This window comes from Trifolium pratense, linkage group LG4 (assembly GCF_020283565.1).
Source record: "Trifolium pratense cultivar HEN17-A07 linkage group LG4, ARS_RC_1.1, whole genome shotgun sequence".
NCBI lineage: Eukaryota > Viridiplantae > Streptophyta > Magnoliopsida > Fabales > Fabaceae > Trifolium > Trifolium pratense.
In genome coordinates this window covers 57399460-57415765 of record NC_060062.1, presented here as the reverse complement: position 1 = coordinate 57415765, position 16306 = coordinate 57399460, and the positions used below count along the sequence as shown (strand labels likewise).

At 31.1% G+C, this 16306-nt stretch overlaps 2 protein-coding genes across 2 annotated transcripts; both read left to right on the top strand.

Moving 5' to 3' along the window:
- The first annotated feature begins 10193 nt into the window (after positions 1-10193).
- Positions 10194-10529, top strand: LOC123923008. Its single transcript, XM_045975655.1, has one exon. The coding sequence runs from the start codon at positions 10194-10196 to the stop codon at positions 10527-10529; it is 336 nt and encodes a 111-aa protein (XP_045831611.1).
- Positions 10530-10895: 366 nt separating this feature from the next.
- Positions 10896-16018, top strand: LOC123881572 (histone H3-like centromeric protein HTR12). The gene is made up of 5 exons (XM_045930288.1): positions 10896-11008; positions 11105-11226; positions 12497-12571; positions 14794-14869; positions 15704-16018. The coding sequence occupies exons 1-5, from the start codon at positions 10960-10962 to the stop codon at positions 15757-15759; spliced, it is 378 nt and encodes a 125-aa protein (XP_045786244.1). The 5' UTR covers positions 10896-10959; the 3' UTR covers positions 15760-16018.
- The last annotated feature ends 288 nt before the right edge of the window (positions 16019-16306 follow it).

The following is a 16306-nucleotide window of genomic DNA, read 5'->3' as shown; positions in this document are numbered from 1 at the left end:
TGAAATTATTGCATACGTCACATGATGTATTTTGTCTCAAAGACAATATCCAACCTCATTAGATGAGAAAGGGATGCATGAGGAGTATCCAAATGCTTTGACAATTGGATTGATCATGTACATCATGACATGTACTAGACCAGATGTACTATGTGCTATTAGCATAAACAATATGTACCAAATTATTTCTAGTGATTATCATTAAATCACCATCAAGAATATCTATGGTTATCTTAAAATGACTAAGGATGGCTTCTTGATCGGATATGGAAATGATCATTGTAAATGAGTTACAATGATACTGATTTTCCAAAACCGAAGAACAGTATACCTAGATTGTAGTCTGAAATAAACTTTATGCTCGGATGTCAACTTTGTAAGCTTACAAGCTTCAGAAGATTGATATATCTATTACAAAAGTCAAACATATGATTTGAATCATTTGTCTCATAAGATGAGGAAGAAAATTGTTTTCCTTACGTTGCAGATTCCCTTGACCTCATTAAAGATGGTAACGGTTTAATCTTGCAAGCAACGAAAAACTAGATCTCACCAACGATTCAAATACAAGTTTTGACACTTTATTTCCTTTTGATAGAAGATCAAAAGTGTAAATTGGAAGATGTATCGGGTAACCAACATAGGAAAGAGTTCCTTATCCACTAATAGAAAATCTTGCATAGAAGATGCTTGATGATGACGCTAGTCCAATAGATGTTGAGTTAATATCTGATTGGCTTTAGTGCTAGTGGGAGATTGTTGGAGTAAGCCCTAAAAGCCAATCTATTTTTGATAGAATCTTCTTTTGTATCATGACCTTGATTTATATATTTAATATGTATATATATATATATATATATATATATATATATATATATATATATATATATATATATATATATATATATAAATAATAAGGCATTTCTTTATTATGTTTGTTTCAAACTAATAAAGTCCCTAGAATAGCTAGTCTAATTAATGGAACATTAAGTGTGACTTAATAGTGAGACTCCATTAAACATAAGGACACTATTCTTAAAGTATTCATAGTCAAGTTTTACTGTGATGTGGGATAACAGTAAAATATAGAGACTATTATGTGAGTAGACTGATGACCTCATCTCACGAGTCATGGATATGAGATATCAAGTCTTCACGTAGATATAAATATTAGGAGTAATATTTATATTGGATTGACCCGTCATGAGAATACTACATAGTATGTTATGAAAAGTGTCATAAGTTATTCTCATAATTATCGGTTTTGTTGATCAAGTTTTATGAAAACTAAGATTAATAAAGGAAATCTTGTGCACACAAGAAATTCAGTGGGAGTATTTAAATTAATCTGGTATTATATGTGGATGACATACTGATCATCAAGACAATTTTCATACATTACACATTTAAGACATGATTAGGTAATTATTTCTTGATGAAATACTTAGGTGAGACTTCCTAAAAGATAGGAATCAAAATCTATAGAGATAGATTGTTGACATATCTCAACCTTAGCCTACATACATATTTGATGAAGTGTACAGACACCTCGTGTGCTTAATTTTATTGAAATTATTGCATACGTCACATGATGTATTTTGTCTCAAAGACAATATCCAACCTCATTAGATGAGAAAGGGATGCATGAGGAGTATCCAAATGCTTTGACAATTGGATTGATCATGTACATCATGACATGTACTAGACCAGATGTACTATGTGCTATTAGCATAAACAATATGTACCAAATTATTTCTAGTGATTATCATTAAATCACCATCAAGAATATCTATGGTTATCTTAAAATGACTAAGGATGGCTTCTTGATCGGATATGGTAATGATCATTATAAATGAGTTATAATGATACTGATTTTCCAAAACCGAAGAACAGTATACCTAGATTGTAGTCTGAAATAAACTTTATGCTCGGATGTCAACTTTGTAAGCTTACAAGCTTCAGAAGATTGATATATCTATTACAAAAGTCAAACATATGATTTGAATCATTTGTCTCATAAGATGAGGAAGAAAATTGTTTTCCTTACGTTGCAGATTCCCTTGACCTCATTAAAGATGGTAACGGTTTAATCTTGCAAGCAACGGAAAACTAGATCTCACCAACGATTCAAATACAAGTTTTGACACTTTATTTCCTTTTGATAGAAGATCAAAAGTGTAAATTGGAAGATGTATCGGGTAACCAACATAGGAAAGAGTTCCTTATCCACTAATAGAAAATCTTGCATAGAAGATGCTTGATGATGACGCTAGTCCAATAGATGTTGAGTTAATATCTGATTGGCTTTAGTGCTAGTGGGAGATTGTTGGAGTAAGCCCTAAAAGCCAATCTATTTTTGATAGAATCTTCTTTTGTATCATGACCTTGATTTATATATTTAATATATATATATATATATATATATATATATATATATATATATATATATATATATATATATATATATATATATATATATAATAAGGCATTTCTTTATTATGTTTGTTTCAAACTAATAAAGTCCCTAGAATAGCTAGTCTAATTAATGGAACATTAAGTGTGACTTAATAGTGAGACTCCATTAAACATAAGGACACTATTCTTAAAGTATCCATAGTCAAGTTTTACTGTGATGTGGGATAACAGTAAAATATAGAGACTATTATGTGAGTAGACTGATGACCTCATCTCACGAGTCATGGATATGAGATATCAAGTCTTCACGTAGATATAAATATTAGGAGTAATATTTATATTGGATTGACCCGTTATGAGAATACTACATAGTATGTTATGAAAAGTGTCATAAGTTATTCTCATAATGATAATGGTGTATACCACCCTTCGACCTGAAACCACTATGGACCCTAGATGTGGAGTAGAGTGCTTAGTTGCCGTTCAAACATTGTCCGTAACAGGATGACTATAAAGTCGGTTGATGGGTACTCCACAAATCAAGCTGAGGGACAGGAGTGACCTAGATGAAATTTGCCCCTCCTACATAACAGGAGCAATATATGTAGGCCTCTTGATGGAATATGACTGATAAAATGCGTGGCCACGCCGAACTAAGTCAATATAAGATATTGAGCTTATTCGTTGCTCAGTATATTCTGGGATCAAGAAATAAGATATTGAACCATACAAGGGTGACACGATCTATGCCATGTGTTCAATATAGATATAATGGGCAAAGGGGTAATTATACACACGATCGTTATCACAGAAAGGTTTCGTCAGATCACATGACATTCTCGTCGCTTGGGTAGCAGTGATGTGTTGCTAGATACCGCTCACTGTTTATAATATTAAATATATGATTTAATATTATTGCCAACATTCCGAGAACCTATAGGGTCACACACATAAGAACAGATAGAAGAGAGATTAATTAAATGGATGAGATTCATTTATAATTTGGTACACCGTAAGGTACGGTAGACTTAAGTGAGAAATACAGTACACCATAAGGAATGGTACACACAAGTGGTTCTATAAATAGAACCTTTGTACCGACTTATTTTTCACGTGAAAAACTATTAGAAAACCTAGCCGCACTAGGATTTCTTGTTCTCTCAATCTCTCTACTTTCGATCATTCACAGCTAGCACTGTAGACAGAGGGGCTGTTCGTGTGGACTGAGTAGACATATGAACTCATAGTGATTCTTGTTGTTCTAAGTGTTCCAGCAAAGGGGTTTTTCCTCTCTTGAGTTTGATTTTTAAAAGAGTTTTAAAAGTCTACCTCTTGATATCCCTTCAGTTAGATAAATCAAGATCTCATGGTCATATAGTAGACCTTACACATCAAATTATTTCTCCTCCCTCCCATGAAAAGCGCTTTTTGTTTTATATGATTTTTTTTGACAAATGATTTTTATTATTTAAACATTTTTTTTTCAGTTTTAATTTTTTTTTCTAGTTTAATCAGTTAAGCTACTCATCCCAACCCTCAGTTTTTATTATTTAAATTTAATGAAATTAATAAATAAAAAATTGATCATGTAGCCTGGTGGCCAGAAATTCCACCTTAAAGGTGGATAACTGGATGACCGGGGTTCGAACCCCGACCCCCTGCATCACTGCCAACTGAAATTGATAATTTTAACATGAGATTTGCCAGCTCGCCGCTCTCTTTTGCAACTCATTTGGTTATGTTGTATTTGGGTTATGTGGATTGACCGGAATAATTGTGGGTTTAAGGCTAAGATTGTAACACCCAAAACCAATATTTAAATAAATCTAACTATAGAAAATTCTTTTCAAAATACGCAACGGATAATAAAATTAAAACGACTCGAAGTCGGGGATAAAATATAAAATAGCGGTTTTAGATATTACATACTTCAAAAACATTGCTAATTAGCATAAACCTCGCTTAATAAAAATTGTTTTCTAAAATAAGAATACAAGTACAAGACTCGATAAACCATTTCCCGTGTCATAATCAGAGCGGAGTTTCACCGATAACTCGACCACAAACTCATAACCTGAGAAACCTGAACCCCAACAGTTCAGCAAGTACATAAAACAGAGGGTTAGATAATATAACCATAAATAGTGACTAATATAAGGTATATCAGAAACCTAAATAAAGTCAAACAAATGAATAAATTCATCTCATACAATTATTCAACATGATAAGCATATACCAATATGTATCAGACAACTCAGACATATAACAAATATGTTCAGACAAATATCAGATATAAAGGTAAGCATAACGATGTCAATTACCATTCATCAAGTAAGAATGTCACATAATTCTTAATGCAATTAGATGTAATGTCCTCTAGACATATTTATATGCATGTGGTACCCATCATCATAATTTTGGAAAACTTATTCCAAATGTTTTAGATCGTCGTCTCTAAAACAACAGTAAACTAGATTATCGTCTCTAGAATACTCATCAATAGACTCAACTTATGAATGCATGAATGTGCATATACCAAACATATGGTTTTATCTCAATTATAACATCGACATAATATGGATAGCATAATCCAAATATTCTAAATCATCGTCTTTAGAATACATCTACTCATGATAAATCATCATTTACATCATCAATAATTCAACATCATAAATCATCACATAATCACACTAATCTTCAATAAGATTTATTCATCAATAATTCATCAGTATAATCATAATACATCATCAATAATCAACATCATGATTATCATTATCTATCAATAACCTAACTATCATCATTAATCAACAACATATTCATTCACAAGACACTAAAGTCACACATCATTCAAGGGTTCATCAATTCCAATTAATTAAGCATACGAAAATTAATTTAAACTAAAATAATGCCAAAAATATAAGCAACATCATCATCCAAACATAATCTCAGAAAATGGACACCAGAATCGGAATCTACGGGAAAAACTGGGCAAGATGGGTTTCAGCTAAATAAGTAAACAAAAGTCAACGATTGGTCGACAGAACAGAGTTGCAGATTAGCGTCGGCCAAGTGCGTCGCAAATGCACTGTTCATTCAACAGAATTCTGCAGGACACGTTTTGGCTCGATTTTGGTCCAAATAAGCACTTATAAGCTCCTAATAATCACTTAAAACAGTCCAGAATTCATATTTAAATATTACTACACTTATAGCTTATTGAAACAACTTAAATCACTCAAACATAATCATTTTTCATGGATTATTCATCAACAACATATAAAGTACTAATTTTTATCATAGCTTCTCATTTCTAAATCATGAACAAATATGCATAATCACTTATTATAACATAAAGATTCAAAATCAACACATTCCCAAAATCCCATAACATACCCAAAAATGAAAAAGAGATGAGAAGAGTTTGAGCTAGAGAAGAATACTTCTCTCCTCTCCATTAATTCATCTCAAAGATTATAAAATCAAACTCTCGTACCTTGATTCGAAGACAATCCTAGCTCCACTTCTTCCTCTCTATTTTCTAACTTGGTTTTCCTTTCTCTTTTCTTCTTCTTTTCTCCTCTTATTATTGTCTCTTTAAAACCCTCATCTTTTCTTTCACAAAATGTTGGGATGGTATTTTTATGATTAGGCAAATGTTAACATGTGCACCTAAGGCACATGTTAAGAATATAAATATAGAAATATTTTCTCGAAACATGTGTATTATATCTTTTAAGCATTAAATTTGTTTATAATATTAAATACAAATTTCTAATTATAGAAACCTTAACATGTGCCCTATATGCACATGTTAACAGCACCCTTATGATTATAAGACCATCCACAATGGAGCACTCCAACTTTGAGTATTTAAATGGGTCTCACATTGACACATCACTAATTTATTATTTTTTAATAATAGTACCTAATAGGTATTCAACCCCTCCAATGGAGCACTCTTTAAAAAGTTCTAAAATGGGTCATATCAATAACTTCACATCATTACAATAACTTATTATTTAATTATCTATTTTATAATATAAATTGATTGAATGATAAAATTAGTATGTACTATTTTTTTATAATTCAAAAAAATAATTAAAATACAAAATTTAATTTAAAATAATATTGCCAAATTTTAAGAATGATATAATTAAAAAATAATTTAAAATAATATTACATAAATTTAAAACAATTAATTTTGTTGATCATCATGCCCAAAACGTTGCCAAATATGCTCGACAAGATCATGTTGAAATTGAAGATGAGCCCGCCTATCTTGAATTTGTGCTCTTCTTTGAAGATATAGTGCGAGATTTGGATGAGGACCATTATGTGTGTCACTTGTTGAAACATCATTGAGGACCATTAAATTTTTTACAGAAAAATTGTGCAAGAGGAGAGAGAGTTGAATGAAAAGAATATTTTAATGAAAAATAAGATGGGTCCAAGAGGAGAGAGAATTCTTATTTTAGAAGTAATACCTAAGAGCATCCACAATGGAGCACTCCATTTTTGAGTACTTAAATGGTCTCACATAGACACATCATCAATTTATTATTTTTTTAATAATAGTACCTAATAGGTACTCAACCCCTCCAATGGAGCATTTCTTAAAAAGTTCTAAAATGGGTCCCATCAGTAACTCCACATCATTAAAATTTGAAATTTAATTTAAAATAATATTGTCAAATTAATTTTTTTTGAATATATTAAATAAAGTGGGTCCCATAAAAAGAAGAGAGAGAGAGTTCTTATATTAGAAGTGGTACCTATAAGTATTATACTATTGGAGATGGTCTATGTCTCACTAGTTTCAATGGGTATGGGTTGCTAAGGCAAATTAATATGGACCAAGGGAAAACAATTTGATGAGTAACTAAGATATAAAACGTGAGTTCTCCACTAATCTTCCATTTGGGTGAATTGATATTTTAATCTCATGATTTCCACTATGTATATATAGGATTCTAACTAAAAGTGAATGAAGGCTCAACATGATTTTTAACCAATATATCAACTAGGTTTCTATTCTCTACACTATTCCTATTCACACCCCAAAATTTCAATGACTATTCTCTCTCTTCCACACACAAAGCCTAACTCATATAAAATCTAAATAACACTCGATGAATAATGCTAGCAACACACTTTTTAACAAACACACTTCAACACACTATCTTTTATTGGTTGAAATTCACATGGGTCCCATAAAAAAATGTGGACCCATATAACTTTTATGGGACCCATATAAATTTTAACCAATAGAAGAGAGTGTGTTATAGTGTTTTTGTTAAAGAGTGTGTTGCTAGCACTCCTCAACACTTGATTCTATTTAATTAACCAACTTAGCCATTTGGTTTGTTTGGGCATTGACTAAGCTTTTGTTTCACTCTTTCCGGTGGTATGTTGTATGTAAATTTTTGAGGTTCTATCTGACACATCTTGTGGTAGTCAGAATTTCTATATGATGTTAATATATTCCGTTTTTGTTTGTTAAAAAAATAAATATTTTTTAATAAAAATTTATTAACAAAAAGGTTAAATAGTCCCCCTATTTTACTAAATCAACGATTTTTTCTCTATAAAAAAATAGCAATTTTGGTCTCTTTCTTTTCTTTTCCGTAATTTTGGTCTCCCTATTTTTAAAAATTCATATATTTGGTTTTTAATTTTGATGATTTGTCACATCATGAAATGACATGGCATTTTAAGTTATAAGTCAGTAAAATGAAATATAAGCTCGTGATGAAAATATGATTACAATTTTTTGGATTTTGCAAGGTTGTTAAAAAAATTGTTCCAATAAAACGATTGTGATATGTCAAACGATTGTACCAACCGTGACTAACAAATTTTTAATTTCTCAATTCAATCATTCAGTCTAGCATAATATCGACTTTGATTAAAAAAATTTACTTTTCTCCTTATTGAAATTTTTTTATAGTGACTAAAAACAAACTTTGAGGTATTTTTATATAAAAATAATTGACAATGAGATGTTTATATAACTAAAAATTATAAAACTCATACTAATATAACCACAAATTGTGCTAGGTAGGCCGTTTTTTGTTAATATATATATCATTTTGGTTTCTTCAAAAAAACAAAAATATAACCACAAATTTGAGTTGTCAAAAAATATATTAATACTTCGTCAAAAATATTAATACTTGATAATTATAATAAAAAGAACACAAGATACATATTTGTCATTAATAGTGATTAGACTTTATCAACGATGTCTAAAATATTTTCTTAAAATCATGTCAAATCTTTCTTACTGTACTTTGAAAATTTATAACGACCTTTAATTTATTTTTGACTTAAATGCAATTTTGGTCTCCTTATTTTCAATTTACAGGGATTAATATCTCTATAATATATGTGATGGTTAAAATTTATGTCAGTTAGAATTGCCCCATATATCATAGTTAGTTTGAAATTTATATTAGTTAAAACTTATCACGTATAAAATAGTTTTTTTTTATGAAATTTTAATTAGTTATAACTTGTGTCACATTTGATGATTATTTTGAATTTTTGAACCGTGATAATTTATCTCGTATACGATAATTCAAATTTATGTCGGTTATAACTTACCCCTTAAAAAGTAGTTTTTTTTTTTTAAGTTTTATTAGTTAGAAATTGTCTCACATATGATAATTTTTTAAATTTTTTATCAGTGATAGTTTATCTCGTATAAGATAGTTAATTTTTTTTGGTTGATTATGATAGTTTAAATTTATGTCAGTTATAACTTATCCCGTGTAAAATAGTCTTTTTTTGAAAATTTTATTAGTTAGAATTTATCTCGCATATGATTTTTTTTTTGAAATTTTTAATGGTTACATATTCTCATCATCCATAATTATTTTAATGGCTCGAAACTTCAAAATGAATACGCTTTTTTAAAAAAGAAAACTTTTGAGTTCACCATAAGTCATGTCTTGACTATGAAACATAATTTCTGTATGTGAACAATGTATTGCCATAAGAAACAATTTAAGATGCATCATTTCTATTGAGAATTTATGGTAGTAACCACAACTTATTCGAAAAATCCCTTCTACGGATAATTATTTTAAAATTTTGATCAGTTATAATTTATTCGATATATGATAGTTAAAATTTATACATCATAATTTATCCCGTGTAAAATAGTTTTTTTAAATTTTTTATTATTTATAACTTGTCTCATATAATAATTATTTTGAATTTTTTTATCAATGATATTTTGTCTCATATACGATAGTTAAAATATTTGTTTAGAGACATTCAATTGAATAGAATTTTGAATAAGTAAAGAGAGGGAAAAAAATTGAATTTGAAATTTGGTGTCATACATTGGAAACCGAAATTGGAAGAAGTTAAAATAGTCAAAACAAGTGATGTCACATGTCATATGGTTCATTTGTAACTTGAAGTGTCATTTTCACGTGGTTGACTTAGATGGCTTGGTCCAATCTCAATGATACCTTTCCTTTTCACTCACAAAAATGTCATATGGCTTAGATGACTTGGTTAGTTTTGTACATTTAGTTTAGTTACCAAATTTTTGGACACCAATTGCCCTTACTTTGAACACATGACAGCATCTTAAATAAGGGCAATTGAGAGTTTTTCAGAACAATCAACTTTCTTATATAAATTAGATTCATTTTAAATAATATAAAGTATTAGTAATATTATATATTGATAAATAAATTAATGATCGATATTATATTTGGGGTTTATATAGGTCTGCTGCGATGCAGAATATTCTTTTTGCCGAGATTATGGCGATATGGTACGGTTTGAAGCTGTGTTGGGAACGTGGTTTCCGTAAGATGCTTTGCTGCTCTGATTCATTACTCTCTGTTAATTTAATTAAGGAAGGGGTTACAGCACATCATCGTTTAGCGAATGAGATTTGTTGTTTTCGAAAGCTGCTAGCTAATGATTGGGAGGTGATTCTTACTCATACTCTTCGTGAGGGAAATGCTTGTGCTGATGTGTTGGCTAAGTTAGGTGCTAACTCTGACTCGCCATTGGTGAATGTTCCTACTCCTCCTAGAGATCTGGTTAAGCCACTCTGGGATGATGCTTGGGGTGTAGAGTTTATTAGGGAGTGATCCTTTGTTAGCTTTTTCTTTATTTTTTCTCTTATGTAACAAAAAAATAAAATTAATGATCGATATTATTTGTTTACATGCATAGAGAAAATCATGAATGATTGAAATATTTTTGTTGTTAGATAATCAAGTGGCTAAAAAATCCACCTTAAAGGTGAATAAGTGAAGTGTCTCAGGTTCGAACGAGCTCCTATACATATAGTACGATGTGCTTACCAACTGAGCTAAACTCATAGTTCCAAATTACAATTTTTTATTCTCCTATTTTATTGACTACTTACTTTAGATTTGTCACATCCAAACTCTTACTATGACCAAACTACCCTTGAAATGACCGTGTTTGGTTGGTTGCATAATATTACAAAATCCAAAAATTCGCGGTTCCAAAAATAACTTCTCCAACTTCACTCACTCACTGTTCCAAAAATCAATGGCGAGAATTAAGCAGAAACCTCGTCCCAGTCCCAGTACACGCACTCGTATGTTCCAATTTCAAAACCCTCGTTTCTCAAATTCACACTTAATTTTTCTATTTTGTTTAATCTATAATTTGTTCTGTTTCAATGTTGTTTCAGCAAATGAGGCTCAGGGAACGAAGAAAAGACGGTTTAAGCCTGGAACAGTAGCACTTCGTGAGATTCGTAAATTTCAAAAAACTGTTAATTTACTTATACCTTGTGCTCCGTTTGTAAGATGTGTAAGTTCTTTTCATTCTATATATTTTTATAAATTGTAGTAACTTTTATATAAGTAACAAATCAAAATTGGATTTGTGTTTTTAATATGCTGTTAATTAGGTTTTAGTAACTAGCTGTGAAACACGAACACCAGACACGTCACTAATACATATACCTGATAGTAATTTAAGAGAATTTTGGTGTTTTCGATCTGCTAAAAAATAAGGAATTGAGAGTAAGACAACTCTAGTTGTATTGTGTTTGATCTCCTAACATTGACATTTTCAGAAACTACATGTGTCAATATTAGGTACTAAAACATGTCAGACTTTGACACGTGTAATGTATGTGAGACATGGGATATTGGAGATGCTTTCAATTTGAAGTGTTGGTGCTAGTGTGTGCTACATAGCTGCTAAGTCTAAACATTGATATTTTTATACAATTTTTTTTTTTCTTTTTCAGTTTCTAGTTTATATGAACAAACTTAGGAAAAAAAGGAAAAACTTTGTTTTGGGGAGTGTTTGCATTTTTGTTGTCACAGTTTGGTTGTTATTTTGTTTGTTTTTCACAGGAAATTTTTGGGTGAATGAACTTTATCAATTTTTATGTGGTTTGATTGATGAGCATGCTCTATATGGAATCAGTGGCTTGCTATTAATTAAGATATTATTTGATAAGAAAAATCGAAAGGAGTTGCAATGACTGCGAGTCTTTTTAATAATAAATTGCGAAATTAGTTGAAATCAATTTCTGCATCTTAATTTCATTTTGGGTGTTTTTTGTCATCTAATATCTCTATAACCAGATATGATAAGAACTTTTCTCTCAAGTTAGAGTTAGTTACTTAGGGTTTAGTTCGGATAAACTTCTCCATAATCACTTTTGTAAAAAAGAATTACTGAAAGAATCTTATGATAATTATGAGTTTTTTAAACAATTCCTCTTTTTATATAGTCGAAATTAGCCTGTGTATCTTATTTTGTTTAGAAGGTCTCTCATTTAACTTCTCTATAAAAATCAAGATTATACTGCCATTTTTGAAAGTGAAGAAGATGCACTTATTTTAATTGAAAAGCCCCCATAAGTTATAACTTAGAAGATAATTAAACCTGGTCCTTATACCTGTTGAGAAGCTTCAGTAATCTAGAAGATAATTCAAACTGGACCCTATGATTTGTTGGCATGATATCATGTCACATATTTGGCTGAATGAATTGGATCTTATGGGCAGTTTGTTCTCAGTTCTCACTGTTGTTGCAATGCCTTTTCTTTTACTTGTGCCTGCAGGTCAGACAGATTACAAACCAATTTTCAACCCAGGTCACGCGCTGGACGGCTGAAGCCTTACAAGCACTTCAGGAGGTATGTAACTTATTTCATACTCATTTGAGTATTAACTAGAGGGTGTGCAAGATGCAACTTACCTCATTTGTCTTGCAAATGTATTCTTTAAGGAAAAGATTATTTGAAAGTAAATTCGTTTTAACTTCTCCCAAACATCTTCAATCATTTCCTGGTTTAGATATTAAATTTTTTTATACTTAGAATATTTCCATTCATTTTATTTTAATCCCCTACAATTTTGAATATTTATTTTAGTGCATTCTTATATGGTTATGTGATCAGTTAAAGAATGCTGGAATATTACCAAGTCTGCTTTCATACTATCCATTGATTATCAATGATTGAGATTTAGAGACTATATGTCCGAGCATAAGAATGCTCTCATTTCAGAGTCTCTACAAAATAAAGTTAATATTAAGTAACATGATTCCCCCCCTTAATAAGCATTTGATCAGACATCCAAGTGAAACAAAGAGTTGGGTTGAAGGCTCAATTATATTTTTAATATGCATTACATGCATTACAATACTATTTAAAGTATGACGAATCCAGCAGTTATATTTCAGGCATACATGGCATGTCTGTTTTTGGTTTTAGGGGAAAACTAAAGGAAGTGGAGTAAAATTGTGGGGTTTAAACCTTCCAATTTCCTTGCATGTCCCATAACTTTTCCAGCGAAGTTGTCGAAAGGGGACTTAATTAAATAATAAAAGATGAAAAACTGATTTGAGAATGTAGAGTTGTTTTAAAACATTTAAGAATGGGAACTTTATTATTTCTGTTTCTGTCACCGGTAGGTACCCCTGAACAATAGCTGGATTGGTTAAGACAGTTATAGTTAGTTGATGTTCAGTCATGGCAGTTGCATGATTGTAATATATGTTATGTTATAACCTTAACCTACCTTGTATGCGAAAAGAGCATCTTACAGTTTGAGAGTAAGAGTAAATGAGTAATACAACACTTGTAAGTTGTAACCAAATTTTCTCCAAGAAGGAATTCTCCAACCGTTCAAACATTTTCCTTTGTTTCTTTTCCTCATGGCATCAGAGCTTCTTCCTCTATTGATTTTTGTCTTTCCTATGAAAAATTTAGCCATGGATACTTCACATCCTATTGTCATGCACCCAAATGAGAATCTTGTTACCACTCTCACTGTAGATGCCAGTTGTATGAGATGCAAGTGATATCAGTCATCAGTATCCTAACAAACAATGGTCATTTGGACCAATGGCCTGTAAATCTCCAACGAAATATCTAGTTGTTTGTAACCCTATAGCTCTGATAGCTTCTGGATGAGAGAGGGGGGGGGGGGGGGCATGCTTGACTCTTCTACAGAGCTAGTAATTTAGCCTTAATGAACTTTTTCAACATTCCTGCTGCACAGCTTCTTTATATGCATGTGGAAATGATTAAACTTTAAAGAGTTGGTTGTTAGATGTAGAAAAATGTGTGATATGAGTGGGAATTGGGTGTATGATTTCTGAATATGGTTAAGTTTTTGAAATGATCAGGGAGCAATGATGGTATGCTAAATATGACGGCCTCTTGACTCTTTGAGTGTCTTGTCAGAGGATATTGGTATTTGGGGATTGTGGGAGTACATTATTATTGCTCATGTCTGTAGTATGTGGGTTAGTGGTAGTGAGAATATCTTCTAGTGCAAGTACAGGAGCTGAGATGACATTTTAGGGGAGATATCAAAGATGAGAGACGTGATATGGATGGCTGACAGGCAATATAGTCAAAATTGTGATCTTATGACAATATTGCTTAATTTAGTGTTTATGTATCAGCACTTTTTCAATAGCGTGGGATTGACAATATTGCTTGTAAGATTGGTGGGATCAGCAAGTACTTTGGTGGGATATCTAGAATTTGACTACTTAATTTTAGTGTTTATGTATCAGCACTTTTTCAAAACTGTGTTTTGTATTTTGCATATTCAAAGTTGTTAAGTTCTTGTTAATACTCTAGCTAAGTGGTGACTTATGAATTGTGTATCTTATGGATTTTGAATTTAAGTTTAATATAATTGTTTGTAGTGAGTGTATAAGTGAAGGGCATAGTAAGAATTTAATCAATAACATTAATTGTAATTCTTAACTTGTGTGCTATTATCTTAAATAGCCCTTAGAAAGGAAAAGATGGAGTATTTTTTTCTCCTGTTTTAATATTACATTTCGTATGGAACATGATCCTTCTCTGGTTTTTTTGTTTGTTTGTTGAAAACCCTGTAGGCAGCTGAGGACTATCTGGTTCGTATGTTTGAATGTGGAATGCTCTGTGCACTTCACGCAAGGCGTGTTACGCTTAGTAAGTTGATTTAATTTATTTTTTTTGTTGGTCAAGTGGCTAATGGCTAGAAATTCACCTCTTGGGGTGAATAAGTGGGAGATCCCGGGTTCGAACCCCGGCTCTGCACATAAAATGCAATATCCCTACCAAATGAGCTATGCTCACGGGTGCAAATTTCTTTTCATCAATCACATTATTCTCGAATTTATCATGTAGAAAATATACTTCTTTTTATTTTGATGAATGAATCTTTATCTTGGTTACATTCATACAGATGATGAACTCTTCTGTAACTAATATTAATTAGATTCAAACAATATTCTACAGTCAGTAATCTTTATACTAGAGAAAGAGGAAAATTGCAGGAGTGTAGTTGCTGGGAACATCACACATTGTTTTAAGCCTAGCGCTTGATATGTCAATTTTTAAAGAATGTCACTAATGGCTGTACCATGCAAAGGGTACTTGCAACAGTTGCAAAATGCAAAAAAGAAAGTGATAAATGTTCATTGTGAACTCTCTGCGTCTTGCGACCTCTGGTCATGTAAAGGGTTTGCAGTCGCAGATAACATTAACAGGAATAATCAAGTCATTCTTAAGCAGAGATATTTTTATGCTGTCTTCTGGTTGATAAATAAAGTTTTTTTTTTTTTTTTTTTTTTTTTTTTTTGATAAGAGATAAATAAAGTTTTTGATGAGCTGAAGACGCAAAAAGAGATTTATGTATCTAGAGGAAAATAATGGACAGAATACAAAACAGAACTTTGTTTATCTAGTATAGTGGGTATTTTCCTTAGACCATTATGAATTATTTTTTTTAACTAACCTCTGTTATTTGATTTTTTGCCTCAGTGAAAAAGGATATTGAGTTGACACGTAGGCTTACCGGAATAGGAAGGCCTTTGTGAGAGCACAGACCGACAGTGAAAAACATTGTTGCTATATATAAACTTGACATTCTTCGAAGAAGCCATTGCTACTTGTATACCTGAATTTGAAATTTAAATTAGGTACTAGGCTAACTCGCATATTGTCGATAGTAATGTTTGTAGGTGAAAAATCTTTTGTAGATGAACCATCATTGTAGATAAATGGTTTACTACCGAGTCTGACTGAGAATTGATGAGTAACTTGCAATTTAAATTGTAGCCATTGTATTATTTCAAAGATTATTGTCGTTCATATATTTACTTCATGTGGTAGAAGGAATTCATGTAATTTAAGTGCTTGTTTGTTTACTATTCTGAAAATACATTCTTTCAAGTTTGTCTTCTGTATCTTCTCTTACTATCACAATTGTTACTATATGATCTTTTATCTCATTGTTAGTAATGTAATATATGAACATAAGTTTTAGTAAATGAAACTGTTAAGTATTTCAGAAAGTAAATAGGGGTCTAAGCATGCAAATAGTAACATATTAGAACAGCAAGTGGAAAGAATGTTTTTAGATTA